The sequence below is a fragment of the Phalacrocorax aristotelis genome, chromosome 2, assembly GCF_949628215.1.
Source record: "Phalacrocorax aristotelis chromosome 2, bGulAri2.1, whole genome shotgun sequence".
NCBI lineage: Eukaryota > Metazoa > Chordata > Aves > Suliformes > Phalacrocoracidae > Phalacrocorax > Phalacrocorax aristotelis.
The window spans coordinates 6,542,822-6,560,282 of record NC_134277.1 but is presented as its reverse complement, the minus strand read 5'-3'; the positions used below and the strand labels follow the sequence as shown (position 1 = coordinate 6,560,282).

Sequence of the window (17,461 nt, the reverse complement as noted above, 5' to 3'; positions counted from 1 at the left end):
CCTATTCCTCCATATGGCAGATTTGCTTACAATAAAAATACTCAGTTTGAAAATAACGCTGTAAAATATATCCTTTTCCCCAAATAAAAGCTCAAACAGTATAAAAATTCTTTCTTCTCATGGGGGATCCTTGGGACTGCAGGAAAGGTGGCTGCCTTTCCTGCCCCTACTGAATTTAGGACAATGTTTTCAAAGCACAGGAGTATTTTATTCCAGAAGCTTCTAAGCCATTTAAGTTACCAAGAGACTTTTCATTCAACTACAATAGGTTTTGGCTCCATTATCAATGCTGTTGATCAATGGAATTACTGTATATTTCTCTACTCAGCAGTCCACAATGATAAAATAGAAGAAAAATTAAAAAACAACTAAATTTTCTTTTGGAAACTGCTAGCCCATGGAATTTTACATTTTCCAGATTTTAAAATACTATTTTTCTTACAGTAACAGCAACCTTTATTGTTTTTTATCCACAACAAAATTCATTTCTTCACAGGAAAAATACAGAGCTGAACAAGGAATTGCTCCTGTAGCTCTAGGAATCACTATTCTCAATACATTATCTTTTGCTCATGTCCCCATGAGTGACTACTGCATACAGCTGTACACAAGGAGTGATGCTTTTTCTTACACGACTGACAACAGAGCACCGAGACTAATGACTGCAAGGGAACAATTTACGTACCTCCTGCTCCTTCTGTAATAATTCCATGGCTTCACGAAATTTCCTTTCCTTTGCCTCTGTTTCAGCAATGGTGGCCTTGTTCTGGTCTTCGTATGCCATTGTTACTACAGCCAGAATCAAGTTGACTAGATAAAATGAGCCCAGAAAGATGACCAGCATGAAGAAGAGTATATACACCTTCCCAGAAGCTCTGAGGGTCTGTAAGCAACACACCCCAGAGATAAAAATTACCATAAAAAAAACCAAAACAAATAGGCTTTCAATGTGTCTCCGAAATCTTTAGAAGCACTCAGCTTCCTAGACACAATGCTTTAGGAAGCTGAAATGGAAATATGTCTTCCTTAGCCCTTCTTCCCCCTCTTTCTCCCTCTTCCTATACCACCACCTAAGAATCACTGATTGTACACTCCATGAGGATGACAAAGGAGATGTTCTTGTATTTTTGAAGGACAATACAGGACCCTTTTAGTACTTTTTTTAAAGTCCCTAAACCAGTAGGGTAATAGGGCTATTTCTGGGAAGTGCTTCGGCATCCCTTTTCAAGGAGTCACAGCTTGCTGGATGCAAGAAGGGAGGATCTGGTCTCAATGACTTGCAGCTATTGCTTTTATTTGAGGTTTCTTGTCCTCTCTACACACTATCTGCTTCAGCTATTGCTCTCCCTGGAAGACTGGTTCTGAACTATGCACAAAGCTGGTACCTGCTGGTACAGACGCTCCCAGTAGTCCTGTGTCATCAGGCGGAATAATGAAAGAAAAGCCCAGCCAAACGTATCAAAACTAGTGAAACCGTAATCAGGATTTGGCCCAATTTTCAAGCATTTATAGTCTGGAGGGCAGACCCTAGAAGTAATAATAGAAAGTGAAGCTCTTTTAACGATGCAGATTCCAAGGAAACCTTGAGCTTATGTGAGAGTCCTGATTATTATTCAGTTCTGCATTTTATTAGATTGAAAGCCGGTCTTCTGCTCCAGGTAGTAGTGACTGGAAAGTGGCATGGAAAAAGCAGCACCCACAACCCATCAACAAAGGAAGAAGACAGGCTGGAGCAGACCACCAACCCAGGACCTGTCCTTCATCACCAGTCTTCATCCCCTGCCTCTCAGTGCAAAGCAGCCACGTCTCCCTCCTTGCCTAAACCTGCCCTCTGAAATCCATGTTTTGTTTTCCCAGTTTAACGCTCATCAGCCTTTATAGATAAGGGTGTGTCTGTGTGTCTGTCCTGTGCTACGTCTGAGATCCTTCATGCTTCAGTCCTCTCCTACATCCATGGGGAAGAGAAAGGCAGCACTTCTGGAAAGGCTCAGAGGAATTTAGACCTGAATAAACCAACTGCACATTCATGCTTCATTCCCTACAAGTAGTAAATTATTTGACTGTTTACTATACTTTTCGTCTGTGTTCCTGTTTCTGCATTCAAGGAAAGCCTGGAATTTCTGCTTTTGTCTCATATGACTGAGCAAATACAGAAGCACTGAGGCAGAGAGAACTTCCAAAGAAGAGATATTCTTAAGCGCACTTACCCAGCACCAGGACCACATAGCAAAATATCTGAGCTGCCCTCTTTCTTAGCAAAGTATGCTATAAAAAAAGGGAAAGAAAATTTAAAAACAAAGCACTTTTTAGCCTGAATCCTCTATCCTTTAAAGTAAGTAGGGATGAGTAATTAGTGACCTGCAAGTGTATGTGCACACACCTAGGCAGGTCTTCCACACTCACAGTAACTGCACCAGATTGCAAGATGTCCTGTCCTCGTTTATAAAGTGCACACTTGTATGCACAAATTTCAGGCTGAAGGCAGGCCTTAAAACAGAATTTTAAAAAAAAATATATTATCACTTTGGCCACATCTGCATAAAAGAAATCAAGACTTGGAGGCACAGGCTCAAGCACAGGCCCTGGTTTGGTAACCGTCAGCACAAACTCTGACACAGTTTTGGCCTGTAGCAATTAGCCCTCTCCAGGACAGCTTACAAACATCATTTGGGGTAGCACGGACCACTTCTGTTTCCAATAAGCAATGAAAACAATCCCAGTTTGAGGAGGAAGGAGTATTTGGCAGTGTCAGTATGCCATGTCACTGCTCTGCTGAGCCAGACAGCAGGTCCTAACCCTGCTGAGTTGAGAAACACAGGTTTGTCCATTAGGATGTTGGAGCTGTGCCCTTTTTGTCCTCTTCCCCTATTTCTCTTAGCATGAGTTACTCCAATGCCTGAGCTATCAGCAAGCTGAAAGTAAGAGCTTTAGCACTAACAACTAACAAGCCCCATTAAGACGTGGGTTTGTTATCCCAGATGGAATGGGGTCTCAGGACTTCCTGGTGCTTCTCAAACCTCAGCTGTGCTCATCAGGTAAGTCAGCATGATCCAGAGCCAGCAGGAATCCTTAGTATCAGCTGTACTGTACCATGTAAATACACCATAAAGGAATGAGTCACATTGTGGGCTACTTCCCACCCAAATTTTTTAAAGAAGATTCAGTGATTGAGCTTCAGAGAATCATAACATGTAGCTCTCCATGTTGGGGATGGGAACTTCACACAAAGCCAGGACCGTAAAAAAATATACAAAGCATCCCGTAAAAAAGATCCAAAAAATCATTTAATAGAAAACTGGTCTTACAGTGCTGTAAGTCCTAAATCCTGTAGGAAATTCATCTAGCTTTCATTAAACCCGCCTGGGCCCTCCTATCGCTATTGCCATCGTGGCAAATCACCCCGCACATGAGGTGCATGGCACAGGATGTGAACAAGACAAAGCTTGTGAAGCAACACAGATTTTTAATTTCTTGAGCCCTACTTTCTCTAGGCATTGCCTTTATACAGCTGCAATGTTCTGCATTAAACAAACAAACAAAAGTAAATGTTTTTGTTTCCTGTTTCTTCAGCACGGAAAACCAGTGTTTTTAGCCAAAGTTTGTCACATCCATGGTCTCCTGTGTGCTACTCTAGTCACTGCCTGGTTTCTTTTGAAGTTTGCTTTCAGTTATGATTTGAGCAACATTCTGTACACTTAAATGGCTTTCTTCTTACGTGTGGTTTTGGGTAAGTGCAAGAGTTTCTTGCAAAAAATTTTTCTCAAAAATCATGCATATAAAGACTTACTGCCCCTGGCCTTTGAAGTTATTAAAGAAATCCTGTCTGCACAAGTCCCTCACACAGAGTGTACACAAACAGCAATCCTGTGTGGCTTTTCTATGTATCTCAACTTTCCCTGGGAGAATGTTTTTCTCCCTATATAACTACTGCAATGTCTGAACTCGCTGGTGGAGATTTTCTTCAGTGATGAAGCGGTCTTCATAATTCCGGCATAGATACTGTTTACTTTGAGTGTGGTTTTTTCATGCATACTGAGGCTTTTCCCTTCCGAATTGCATCTTACATTTGCTCTTCCTCTGAGAATGCTTCGGTGCATTTCAGATCTCTGCTCTATGCTTCCATCAGCAGCCTCAGTCAAGATATATACATGAAAGATGTATGTTATATATATTTTATATAAAACATAAAATATATGCCACATATATCAGATACATATGATGTGAAGAAGAAAGTAACTTTGACTTTTGAACGGATTCTTCTGTTTCAAGCTGAAGAGTACTTTACTGGGCGGCAAAATGAAGACATACGGACTCTTCAGCATGTAGTAAAAGATGAACTTCAGGGAATTGCAGCAGAGAATGAGCTAATGCACGTTTCAGTTATTGCCATGTCATTCTGGGAACCAGAGCTGGACATTACTGGAAAATTTGGGAGTGCTTTTTCTTATAATGAAGGGAAGGGGTGTATTCCTGGATGCCTGCAAGTTGCTCTGGCAATGTAAAGGCCATTATCACATTGTTACTCACCAAAATATCAATCATCAAAATATAATTGTCATTTACAGCAGTAATATGTATTCATATATTATTATCATAATTGCATTTAATTAATAATCTTAATTATATATTAATATATTATTAGTAATTATATTTCTTGATATAATATAAAATAATTATTAACTTATTAGTTTTCGATTAATTACTACTAATAAATATACATCATGTATAACCATACATGCATGCATAGGTGTCTATATTATCATCTAAAAAAGAATTAAGGAGAAAAATTACCTGTATCGTTAGCAAACATTTCATAGGTTTCCCATGTTTTCTTAAGGGAATCAGGTATTTCCCTGAACTCTGTAGAGTTTCTGATACACTTTTGTCTTAGATTGCCCTTAAAAAGCTGGAGGCCTATGAGGGCAAAGACACTCAAGCAGAAAACTGTCAGGATCATCACATTGGCAAGTTTCTTAACAGACTGGATAAGTGCCCCTACAATAATCTTGAGGCCTAGGAAGATAATATAGAAAGGAAAAACAGGATGAAAAACTGAGATTCATATGTCATACTTGATTAGAGTTAAAACAATGTCTAACAACCAAGGTACCAAAATTACTGCATAATAAGTGGCAAATATATTTGCAATGCAGGTATAGCTTGGATGAAAGAGTAATCAATATGGGAACAATATTTTTTTCCTCATTTTATTGACCCTACAATTTCCAGGTGTTCCTTTAATCCCTGTAAAATATTTAGGCAAAGATGAGGAACCAGAGATAGTCTAGTTTTTCTTATCCAGAAAGAGTAATATGCATAATTTAAATGAAATTTACAACACTGATAATCTGTGAAGAAATTGGAAACACTGGAAACAATAATTGCTACGATCAAAAAGACAAGAAAGAAAAGGCAGAGGCACCCTACTGGTTCTTAATTTGTATTTCATCATGAGAAAGGATCCACTGGCTTTATAACTAAAGGAAAAGTGAAAAAGAAGCTGTTTTCCTGGGCGTGATGTTGGATGATTAACAGTAAACTCCCTTCAGTCACCAGAGGTGTTCCTGTTGAACCATAATGCATAGACCAGTTAGAAGAATAGTCTGTAAAACTGACATTATAAAATGTTAAGAAGATCTTTAAAGGCATAATGAAAATAAATGAAATACGAGATTGTTTCTAATGCTTTATTTATTCTGGTTGGTCCAGGTGAACTGAGACATTATTTGTGTCCACAAATGCGGCTGCGTCTGCAATCAATGAAAGATACAGAAAGAAAAATAAAACAAAAAGAAAATAATAAAAAAAGGCAAAAGCCAACATTTTGATTGGAGCAAAGAATCAGTTGTAAGCAGAAGAAAATTTTCAGCCAATAGGGTTTCTTACCTGGGACTACCGAAATGGTTTTTAAAGCTCTCAGAACCCTGAAAGTCCGAAGGACCGACACGCTCCCCAAGTTACTAAATGCTCCCACGTACCTGTAAAGTCAGGACGTGATACATCAAATGGTTCAATGGAGTAAACAGGGCAATTATTTTACAGTGGTCATTCTTAACTGTCAACCCTTCTGAGCATGTTTTAAGTTTTAATAAACTACGTATCAAGGATTTGTCTGACGACTCTAAAATAGAAACCCATCCCTTGATTACGAGGGGTTCCTTATGAGGTAACTCTTGGCTTGTGCACAGCTGCTTTTATGTCAGCCTCTGCATCATGCATTTAAAATATAAACAAAGATAACACTCAAAATCATTCATTCTCAGGATCAGTATGTCTGTGTTTGCAGCCCAGCTGTGACATTTCACTGACTGAAAAGCACCCGTTCACGTGCACTCACCGCAGCGTACGTCTTGCTCTGCACAGCTCTATTCCCTTCTTGAAAGACTCATTCATACATTGTTGTTATACAGTGAGTGACAAAACAAGGGGAAGAATCAATGTCTTAGATAGTTTCAGATGCATTTAGGACGCACCGGGGGTTTTTTTGTCCCGCAGACGGCCTTTTGCAGCACAGCAACATGAATTTCAAATGCAGAGCGCAAGCACAGGTAATCCATATTTTATATGTCCCAACTTACGCCATAACGATAACACTGAAGTCCAACCAGTTCCAGGGATCTCGAAGGAAAGTGAATTCATTTAGACAGAATCCTCTTGCCAATATTTTTATGAGTGACTCAAAAGTGTAAATGCCAGTGAAAGTAAATCTAAGGGAAGGAGAAAGGCGCCAAAGGTAAACAGCAATATTAGCAATTAACGGAAGAGACACAGTCAGACTATTTACTGTCCAGGCCAAGAAACGAAGCCAACACTTCAGAGAAGTAAGGGAAAGACTGCTGTTGATTTCAGCATATTCTATCAGTGTCTGACTCATCTGGAGTCTGAGACAGTAGCTGACTGCAATCTGGACGTGGCTATTAACGCGCACGCCTGCGACGGGGGGTTTTGGCATTCAACCATTTTTTTCAAACTCTTTCATGCGAGTCCCCATAATTTGAGAAACAAAAAGCTCCTAGCTACTTGCTAAAAGATCAAAATTTTTATCTTCCTCTGGTTTCAAGTGGCCAAGTGAATATGTGATATGCTGTGTATTATTTACTCTGGGCACATTTCTGTGCAGAAAGCTTAAAACACTTAGAGAAATGCAAAAGTACAGGATTTTCAGTTTAAGATGGCGATTATTCTTATTAATGGAAAATTATCAGTAAAAGCTCTTCTGGGCTTATTGAGTGCACTTATCATTTCAACAAGAGAGCGATCTCCCTATGGAATTCTAAAGGCTTTCATTTGGTAGTCAGCAAATGCACTAAGAAATTATATGGATGCAGTGCTTCCCTTTTCATTTGGAAAGAAGCACTCTGAAATTATTATTGAAGTGCATTTGAACAGTAGTTATGATGCCAACAGCAGATAAAACTCTTCTCTAACCTTTATGCTGTCATAAGTAGGGAAGTATCCCAGCATCTTCTGGAGAAACGTATATTAATACCATGCGGAGTCTTGCTCCTGCCTGCATGAGGATTTGCCACTCCCAGCTGTTTCAGTGTCATGTAACACGAGACAGAAATAATTTGAGAGTTTTTTATAAAACTAAGTATTTTGGAATCTTTTCCTTTGCGTTAGGTGTTAGGGTTATCAGGGTTTGTATTCTAACATTTTGAGGCCAAACTGAAAAAGTGAGAGCTGAAATAAAAAAAAAAAACAAACAAAAAAAACAACCCCAAAAAACCCCATGAGATTATCCAGCTTAAGCGTGACTACAAAGGCACGAATTTATTGTGATTTAACATTTCAAGTGTTGGCAGCGTTGAAAATAATGGCTTTATTTTGTAACAGCGTCCTGCAGGCCTGTAGCTGCTGACAGAACGTTTTATTAGAGCAAAACTCAGCATTTCAATAGTATTAGAAAGGATTTTTAAAGACAGCAGCTCTTGATGTGCTTCATCAGTGTCAGCAACAGTGGGAAATGTATCTGGATAAAAAGCAAATAATTACTGAGTAACTTCAGAAAGCAGGATAACAAACTGGAGCAGTAGGACAGACATGAAGCTAGTTCAACAGTGGAACTTATTCTACACTTGTCTTTCCTATAACACCACAAGTTTTGTAGTTACTGGGTTTAAAGACAAAAATACTCCCTCAAAGAAAAAAAAATACAAAGTCCTAACACAGGCAACTTTCCTTCTAAATCCCCCATAAACTATTCTGAGTGAAGGCAGCAAGTCTCAATAATTCAATATAACTACAGAATTAAAAAACATATGTACCACAGATACTTACTCAACATATTTGTTCCATGGAGATGCGGAAGCCTTAGAGGACTCATTCAGAGCCATGAATACACAATTAGTTATAATAGTGCACATGATAAACAAAGTGAATAACGTAAGTCACGGGAGTGAAGGCAAAGAATAAGACAGTGATTCAGAAATGTAACTATATATTCTGTCGGTCATAGATGTAGCATCTGGTTTTGAGTTTGAAGCACATGTAAGAAGACCATGCCCATGTATTTACTGATTTTGAGTCATATTATATGACAACACACTTCTGTTGTTATTCATGCACATGGTCTTCTGTATGGGCTAGAGATCTGCTGCTCTAAGCATTGCACACTTGGTAAAAGGATCCTCGACCACTCAAAGAGTGGGAGGAAGGATGTATTTTTAGTTTCATTTTATATATAAAAGTTAAAAACTTGCCCACGGTCTCACAGATAAAGCCAAAAGCTGGCTCTAAATTGGTAGACCTGCGGTCTTCTGAAGGGACACTGTGAAGTCTGCCAGCATACTTGCAGTGGTCTCGAAAGACTATGTTTAGCCAACCCTTGGGGCTGCCCAGCTGCCTTCTGTGACCTGCTGACTACAGGGGATAAACAGGAACTTGGGCATCTAGCTCACACGTAGACACCTAAGCTTCAGCACTTGGCTCTGGCGCTGAATCCCATGCCTTGTGTCATACCACATGTTTTGGCAATCCAGGAGTTCAATGTCCATAGGAAAGGCATCTAGCCTTTCTGCCATCCATCTGCTCCATCCCCACAAAAAGTCTCCTGGTTTTAGCTCTAAGCAGGGTCAAACTGTTACAAACTGAGGAGCTGGACCACTAGTGTTGAAATGCCAACATCAGCCAACCTGCTGCCCGGGAAAGCCTCAGACGAGAGGCATCACTCTCCAGGGATGTCTGTACCCTCCTACGATGACAACTTCAGACCCATTGCAGCTAATTCAGCACCACACAGCCAGGGGATGGCGGGAAACCTAAAATCAACACCTCCAACTCTGCCCTGGGCCTGATTCAGCCTCGAGCAACAGCGTTATTACTCTGACCTCATTGCCCAGTGCCAAACTGGAGCAATACACTAGTGATCCCTGTTCCCTAAATTTGATGTATGAGGTGGGATCTATACTACCTTTATATTCCAAAGGCATTCCCTGCACTGGCATCCCTGGAAATGTTCACTTTCATATACCAAAGATATATTTTAAAATCTGATTTCCTAAAGAAACTAAGTTTGCATAATTTTTCTTTCCATGTGTTTTCATATGTGAGCCTGCCTATCGCAGCCTTTTTCTTCTTAAAGTTGGCCAACGGCTGATCCGCTCTGGCACATGTTGAATTTAATTCCTACAGTTTGGGTAAACAGAAGATGGGAAAAAGGAGAGAGATCTTACTAGTCTTCTCACTGAGAAAGGCTTTAGCATGAGATACTTGTTTATGCGACAAGGATATCAACATTAGAGATCATTCTCAAAACACAGATCTGTAGAAAATCAGGCCTCAATACCCCCAGTAAACACAAAAAATATTTATTTCTAAGTAGCACAAGAGCACCAAGAAAACAGTAATTTGGAAGTAATCTGCTCTGAAATACAAAAGCACAGGATTTATGTAGGATTTCACAATCAAAAAGAGTGAATGAAGCCAACAAAAGGATATAAATGTATTAAAATTTTAATTGCTGTTCTTCGGATTGGATGGAAGGGACTGAGGATCCATAAGGCACGTGTAGCAGTAAATCTGAAGATTGTTTTCTGTTTGTTGAGCACTATGAAAATCTTTAAAAAAATAAAGAAACATGAAGTAAAGTTTCAGGAAGTTGAACAGAGAACATATTTTTGTGCTATATACTTTAGTATCAGTGATGAGCAAGAGCTTGATTTAACTTTAGTCTGTTTGATTAAATGAGAAGACTTTTTGTAATATTTTGCTATCTTTTAATCATAATCTGATGAAAGAATAAATACCCATTAACTGTCAAGCTGCAAAAAATTCCTCAGCATGAACTTCCTTTTTAAACTTTGGGACTTCCAAAGAGTTGTGCAGAGAATTAATCTTGTTTATGACTATGCTTTTAAAACAAATAGAACCTCTCGTTGAGTTAAGATATACAGAGGTGGAAGGAAGAATTACAGCCTTTGTCATTATTTGCTATTGTTGATAGCGAACCTCTAGCTCTAAGACTGTAGAAATTAGTTCACAGTGTTAACCATTTCTCAAGCAATAAGCATAATTTCCAATGGATTAATCCCCATTTCTCTGTTCTTCAATGAAAAATCATATTCTTCAACAATTCATGACTAGAATATGGAGCTTGAATAAGTAGGTTTTAATGATTCATCAGGAAATGTTTTACAATAATTTTTATACATAGGTGACTATTGTACATGTAAGTGGAGCATAAGCATTGATATAGAAAGGAACACATCATTTCAAACCATGGAATTTAAGAAAATTTACACAATTATTATCATTTCTTGTAGAACTGACTCAAAATCCCCTTTTCTCCCTTTATCCATATTTTTGCTTCCATTCTGATTCAAACATTAATCAATTTCATATTATTTAATTCCTATTATTCAAAATGAAGCTTTTTTAAAGATTACAGCGTGTCATTCAGCTGTGCCAACTGCCTGTGTTATTATAACCTAGAAAGGGATGACAGTTTTTCTGAAGGGATGTGAGCAAAACTGTTTGATAGATCATTCACATAAACACTTCTTAGAGCAACACAACAAAACACATTAAAATCGAAGCATCTTGGTTGGCTCTAACCTTACGATCTTTGTAGTATGGGTCGAGATCCTCCAGTGGTTCCCCAATGAGCTCTGGAGGAGGATTTCCATAGAGAGCTGGTAACTTCTGGAAAGCTTTTAGGTCAAGTTGAGGACGTGGTTTCTCCTCAGCTTTCTGGTCTGTAGTATTTCTTCGACAGTTCCTCTTGGCAGCAATTCTCTTTTCGATAGCAGCCAAGGATTCGTAAGTGAATTTATGGAAGTTGTTGGTACCAGGCAGTAAGAACTCGGCCATTTTTCATTCTTCTCTTCCTGTCACTAATTCTGTCCAAATAATAGAAACAAGTAAAAAGTCAAGTAACTCCAAAACAGGTAAGTTATGAAAATTAAACAACTGATTGCCCATGCATAGCTAATAACTTTCTGACCATCAGCTTCTAAAGAGAGAGAAAAAAAGGTACGATCCATACCTTTTCCAGTGAGATGCCTGCTCAGTATTTTTTAAAATTATGTGTATCTTATAGGATGTAGGCAGACCTCTAAACTTAAGAGTATATTTAGAGCACCTCATTTAAGACATGTGTTTTCCTAAATGCTCTTGAGCTGTTTTTCAGAAAAAAACCCAAGGCACTGGTTTACCCAGTATTTGGAAATAGGACAGCAAAACCCATCAAACTGCAGCAACATCAAACATGTAGAAACTGTGTCTGTAACAGAAGCACCAAGCATTAAATTAACCAGTGCAGATGTAAATACTCGAATGGATAACCCATCCTGGTGGTGCCAGTGCAGGAAGGAGCAGTGTCCAAGTATTAGAAGATTTAATTCATGACCCAGAGAGTCAGTACTGACATGGTGGACAAAAATGCTTGATGTGATAAGTATCAAGCACAAAGTTTATATTTTATGTCCACTTGTCAGAACAAGGAAAGTGATATTATACTAGAAAAGTACTTTGCATTATTTAAAGGAGAATTTTGGTAAGGTGTTGGGTAGAATCCATTCAACTAAATGCCACCTCAGTCCATATTTTGGCAGTACAGTAAATCCAACCTTCTACCTTAACACTGTGAAAAGCTTCAAAGCAAGGCCATGAAGTGCACATGTATTGACAGTGAAAATACTGAAAATGGTACACAGAGTAAGATGGTCCAGACCTGCACCCTTGTGCTAAACTCACTCAGAGGCTCTGTAGGGAGATTTCTCTAATTTTCTTTGATTATGCCCTCTAGGGTGACGCTGTTGATTCGGTACAGAGTCACGGAGCTACTGAGCCAGTGCAGTCCCACCTGCAGACTCTGAAATGATCCCATCTGGTCAAGGACTTTAGCCCGGATGGATCACTGCTGAGTCTGCGGGGAAGAAGATCACATTAGAGACACACAGCCAGGTCTTTCCATCCAGCAGCTGCCACCACCACTGCAATGTGTCTTTCAAAGCTGACTCCTGAACTAGCAGTCAGAGCTTATCTTGGGAAGTTTAATCTGTCCTTGCTGAACAAGTGCCAGGTGACCTGCTCTTTCACCTTTCTTTTCAGACATCATATGCAACATCCCAGGAAAACACAAAGCCTGAGTCAAGAGGCTTTGTTTTACTGAAATTAGAGAATTTTACTGCCTGCGTGCTGAATCCCTGTATCTTTTCCTACCATGCAATGCCATTTTACTTCTCCCCAGATACATGATTTCAGTTGTCACATTGCTGAACTGGAAAACAGCTGGAGGCCAGTGGCAAACTGCAGTGAAATCTCTTCATTTTTGCAGTCTGCCTGCCTCTCATTAAATAAGCACAAAAAATTATAAATATGAAAAGTCAGCATTGCTTCCAGCACAAAATAGCAACATTTCTGGAGAAGAAATAGGACATTCAGGCAAGAATACTCATTATTTTACACTTTTCAAGATCAAGCTAACAGTCTGGAAGCTGTGTGTAGTGTTATATTAAAAATGAAGATGATAACATCCACTCCCAAGTTTTCAAGTCTTCAGCTAGCCAAAGTGGTATTTGTTTTGTTGATGCTCAGAGCAATTTAGATGATGTGGTATCAGTAACAAGAGCTGTGAATGATGCATGAAATAACACAGCTTCTGTGCAATGTATGGAGGGAATACAATAATTACTTTATTCTGCTTTGTGCCAAATCATCCAAACCCAGCCCTTCACACAGCACTTCCATAAAAGTCTACCTGATCTCAAAAGATTGCCATTAAAATTCTGGGTTTGTTGCAGATTTCTTTGCAGTTTTCTCTCCTCTCTTACATCAAACCATCTTTGAAATCCCAGAAAAGAAACTTTTGATTGTCACACCGTTCTCCCTCGAGACTATTAGAAGGGAGATCACAATCTAGGAAGATAAGATGTTGCTGGCTAAAGCCAAGGATGGGGAAATAGGAAGAAGCATGAGGGCACGCAGAGTCTGCATGTCCTTGGCCAGAGCTAGAAACCAGGCAGGGGAGCCTTTCCTGGTACAGGTGGTTTTATAAATTGCTCCACACGTGAACAAACATTAAGGAAATTAAATAAAGTTTTGTGCTTGCTGTCTCACATGTTAGTAGCACAATTTCCATTGATGGCAGCTGCAAGCCATGCAGCATCTTATCAATACTTATGAATATCTGAAGGGTGGGTGTCAGGACGATGGGGCCGGACTCTTTTCAGCGGTGCCCAACGCCAGGCCAAGGGGCCACGGGCACAAGCTGGAACACGGGAAGTTCCCCCTGAACATGAGGACAAACCCCTTCCCTGTGCGGGTGCCAGAGCAGGGGCACAGGCTGCCCAGGGAGGCTGTGGAGTCCCTTCCCTGGAGACATTCACCCCCCGCCTGGACGCGGCCCTGTGCCCCTGCTCTGGGTGTGCCTGCTCCAGCAGGGGGTGGGACGGGGTGAGCTCCAGAGGGACCTTCCAACCCCCACCAGTCTGTGATTCTGTGATTCTGTGATTCTGTGATTCTGTGATTCTGTGATTCTGTGAGTAGAAGGCTAAACTACATTTTTCATTCATGGGCAATTTTGAGCTACTCACCCTAGTCCTGAATAAAATCTGATGATTATTACAAATGGAGTAATCCAGAAAAATGTTCCCGATTCATTCAAGCATGTTTAAAATTATCCCCCAAAATAATTTCTTTTACCCATAGTCTTACGGAGGATAGCATACAAAGTGCAGCTGAGATGTATTTATTTTTTTATATGACCAGGGTTAGATTAGCAATTTGACCAAAAGAAATGAAAATTATCAATGCAAAACCATTTTGCCCTTGATGTCAGAGAAGCAACAAAGTACCATTCTGGCCTTTTCTCAAGAATTTAAAATACCTACAAAATACTGTGACTTTTAGTATCTCTTTAAAATTAAGAGTTTTCTTAACCTTTGACTGACTAAAGACCAGATAATGCTGCATGAAATCTGGATGATTGAAGAATAATAAGAAAACAAACAAACAAAAAATTATCTGTTCTTTTAGCCATTGAATGTATTTTCTATGAATTATTTCTCAAATACCAAAATGTGTAGCTAGATAGCTTTCTGAAGGAAGACTGCTTTTTCCCAAATGTTTTTCTCCTCTTCAGGAATATTCATTGTGACAGATAGGGAACAAAGTTATTGTCAAAGATGTTTTCTCTCCTTTTCTTGCCATTACAATCACCCCAGTTCAATCCTCACTTAATGAATAAAAGTTGTTCTCAATTATTTGATTTCCTGGCTTCATAATCTGCTATGGAAAGAGGTGAAAACATGTTGACAGTTACTATGATCAGCATGACCAAGGTAATTAGTAAGACCAAAGTGGCCACGATTACCTTATTACATTTTTTTTTCTTTAGCTTGGATGATCGCAATTCTTGTCTGTTAAAACTGTCCCTTTGGTACAAAAAGGCTTTCATAATATGCACAGAAATTATCTCTTAAGTAACTGGAATAACAGTTGTTTGAAGATGGTATGAGAAAGTCTTTGTCCTATTGGAACAACCGAAATTTTATTCTCTTCAGTGTAGTTGATTTTTGTATACTTTCACATCTTATTCAGTGATAATATCCAATGACTGGAGGAGCAAAGTTAGGGACTGTAGGCTGAACCAGCTGTTTGTATCTCCAGTAATTATTTCAGGAACCAAGAACATCGATATGGACCTTGGAAAGACATGCCAAATGCACCATCTAAAGTTACTGCGGTAGACTTGGGCTGTGTTACATCTTTCTACACATGAATTTCCAGCAGATAAGATAAATCCTTCTAGAATTGAATAAGGAAAGATTTAGTTAACAGCAGTTCAAACCTTTTGTAGAACTGTTCTATTCTTTCCTCAAAAACTTGTCTATATTTTGAGGTAGATTATTTAATCAAACCAAACTGTCATTGTCTTAATGATCTTTAAAACATGTGTGGAAATAACTTTTGTATACTAACACATGTAATTTTTTCATCATAGAATAATTCAGGTTGGAAGAGAACTCAGGAGATCTCCAGTTTAACCTGCTCCTCAAAATGGGGCAGTCATAAGGTCAGGGCTTTATCCAGGCAAGTCTCCAAGGACAGAGACTGCACAACCTCTTTGAGCAACCCATTCTAATACTTGACTGTCTCAATCCATTTGGACCCCTTGTTCCAATTTATGCCCGTTGCCTCTTGTCCTCCCACCATGCACCTATGTAATAATAAAAAAGAAATAAAATTTTGCATTCATTTGAAAAGTAAAAGGCAATTGCCCCCACAAAATGCCTCTATATAAGGAAAACAAATACTATGCCTACTACAGCCCATGTAGCCTACCTATTTAGAGCAGCCTACAAGAAACATCGCACAGGTCTGAATAACACCACCCAGTGTAGCTCCACTGAGATTGACAAGGGAGACAATGATCAGCATATTTGCTCACTAGTTTCCCACCATTAGAACATCACACCTTACCTGAAATGAGCGGTGTCACCATCCTTTCAATATTCTGGGTTCAACACCAAAATTTGTTTACCTTGCCCAGACAACCTGGCCAAGAGCTCAGGTCCTCTGAGCCTCCCAACATGGCATCTGGATGAAGTGATATGGCAACAGCGGATCCAGCTACCCTATACCCTCTTTGAAATCAACAAAACTGAGGACACAGACCAGCTAATGATGAGGAAGCATATAGATTAAGACACATGAAGAGTGTAGAAAAATGCGATTTTTCATTGTTTTCACTGGCTAGAAAAGAAGACTTATCCTGAGATAAATCTCACTCTTTCAATTTTTTTTTTTTTACAGGTTACAGTCCCCAGCCCTGGGGAATGAAGGTAGTAAACAGTGTGGAGACTCACCAAGCAACGTACAAAGACCTGATAAAGTCTATTAGCATTCATCTAGAAAGCCCCTTTGGGTGGGATTGCTCTCACCTCACTGCAGGCATCTCAGACACCTTCTCACATTTCTTTTGGGATGAAATGAATCACATCTCAGAGTGCCAGTTGACTACAATTGATGACCTGAGATGTCTCAAGTGAGATGAGATTAATTTCCCTTTTGTATCCATTAGGCCTACTATTCTCGCTGCCTCAACTAATGGACAACTACTAAACTTCCAAAGATTAGTAATTCTAGAGTCAGTGATAGGACTGGGCAAACATCATTAGTCACCAGCAGACTGTGAACACATAAAAAGTCTAGGACTGCCTTATATTACACTACTTTCTTAATGACTACTTACAGGACAATCCTTCTCAGCAATTAGTGAAGCGTTAGTCATATTTTCTTTTGCATGGTAAGGGCAGACTAATTTTCAGCTACTTTGCTATCATAAATAATTTGAATCTGTGCAGAGATCACTTCTTGTAAGTGCTTGAGCAGTCAGTTGACAAGTTGTCAAACGGCCAGTTACAAGCACTGAGGTAGTTAAGAAACTCTGTGGAGCATGGGAATCTGAGATAAAAGAGCTGAAAATCTTTTAATGACCATAGACTAGTCTGTTGCTGTAGGAGTTAGGATGAGTTAGATATAACCAGCACAGTTATTAACACAGCCTGTGAACTTTAACTGGTAGCTTTGGTGTGCCCAAGGAAGTAGGCAAACCACAGAAACAACCTGTCGGTCAACAAGAAATGCAGAAGCATTCAGAAGCAGCCAGAGCAAGACTGTGAGCGCCAACAGCAAATCCCACAATGACAGTGCAGTTTGAAGTGAGTAGCCATCAACAAGGGATTCCCTACCCAGCCCTGTACCTAAGGATAGCGGGGGTAACCAGAGGACAAAGGAAGACTCTGGGAGAGGGGGAAACTCCATGACCTAACACCAGAATTTAGGACCATCTCTCCAACCTACGAGGAATCCAGGGAGTAGAGAAGACCCCAAGGGACCCCACAGCCCAGGAATATGCATGGCATGACTGGAGCTGTATGCATGGCAGTACAGGAGAGTCATGCAACTCATAAAATTGCATATATCTGTGATCAAAGCGTGTTGATATCCAAGTCCA

General features: G+C 39.6%; 1 protein-coding gene across 1 annotated transcript in view; it reads right to left on the bottom strand.

The window, feature by feature from the left end:
• LOC142054064 (sodium channel protein type 5 subunit alpha-like) overlaps positions 1–11,310 on the bottom strand; it is a 34,474-nt gene extending 23,164 nt beyond the window's left edge. The window contains exons 1-9 of the mRNA XM_075086262.1: positions 11,056–11,310; positions 9,940–10,058; positions 8,281–8,385; positions 6,579–6,707; positions 5,887–5,978; positions 4,792–5,013; positions 2,208–2,265; positions 1,386–1,527; positions 686–883 (exon numbers count right to left, since the gene is read on the bottom strand). Coding sequence (XP_074942363.1) covers positions 686–883; positions 1,386–1,527; positions 2,208–2,265; positions 4,792–5,013; positions 5,887–5,978; positions 6,579–6,707; positions 8,281–8,385; positions 9,940–10,058; positions 11,056–11,310 — 1,320 coding nt within the window. The remainder of the gene's footprint in view (positions 1–685; positions 884–1,385; positions 1,528–2,207; positions 2,266–4,791; positions 5,014–5,886; positions 5,979–6,578; positions 6,708–8,280; positions 8,386–9,939; positions 10,059–11,055) is intronic.
• Between the last annotated feature and the right edge of the window lie 6,151 nt (positions 11,311–17,461).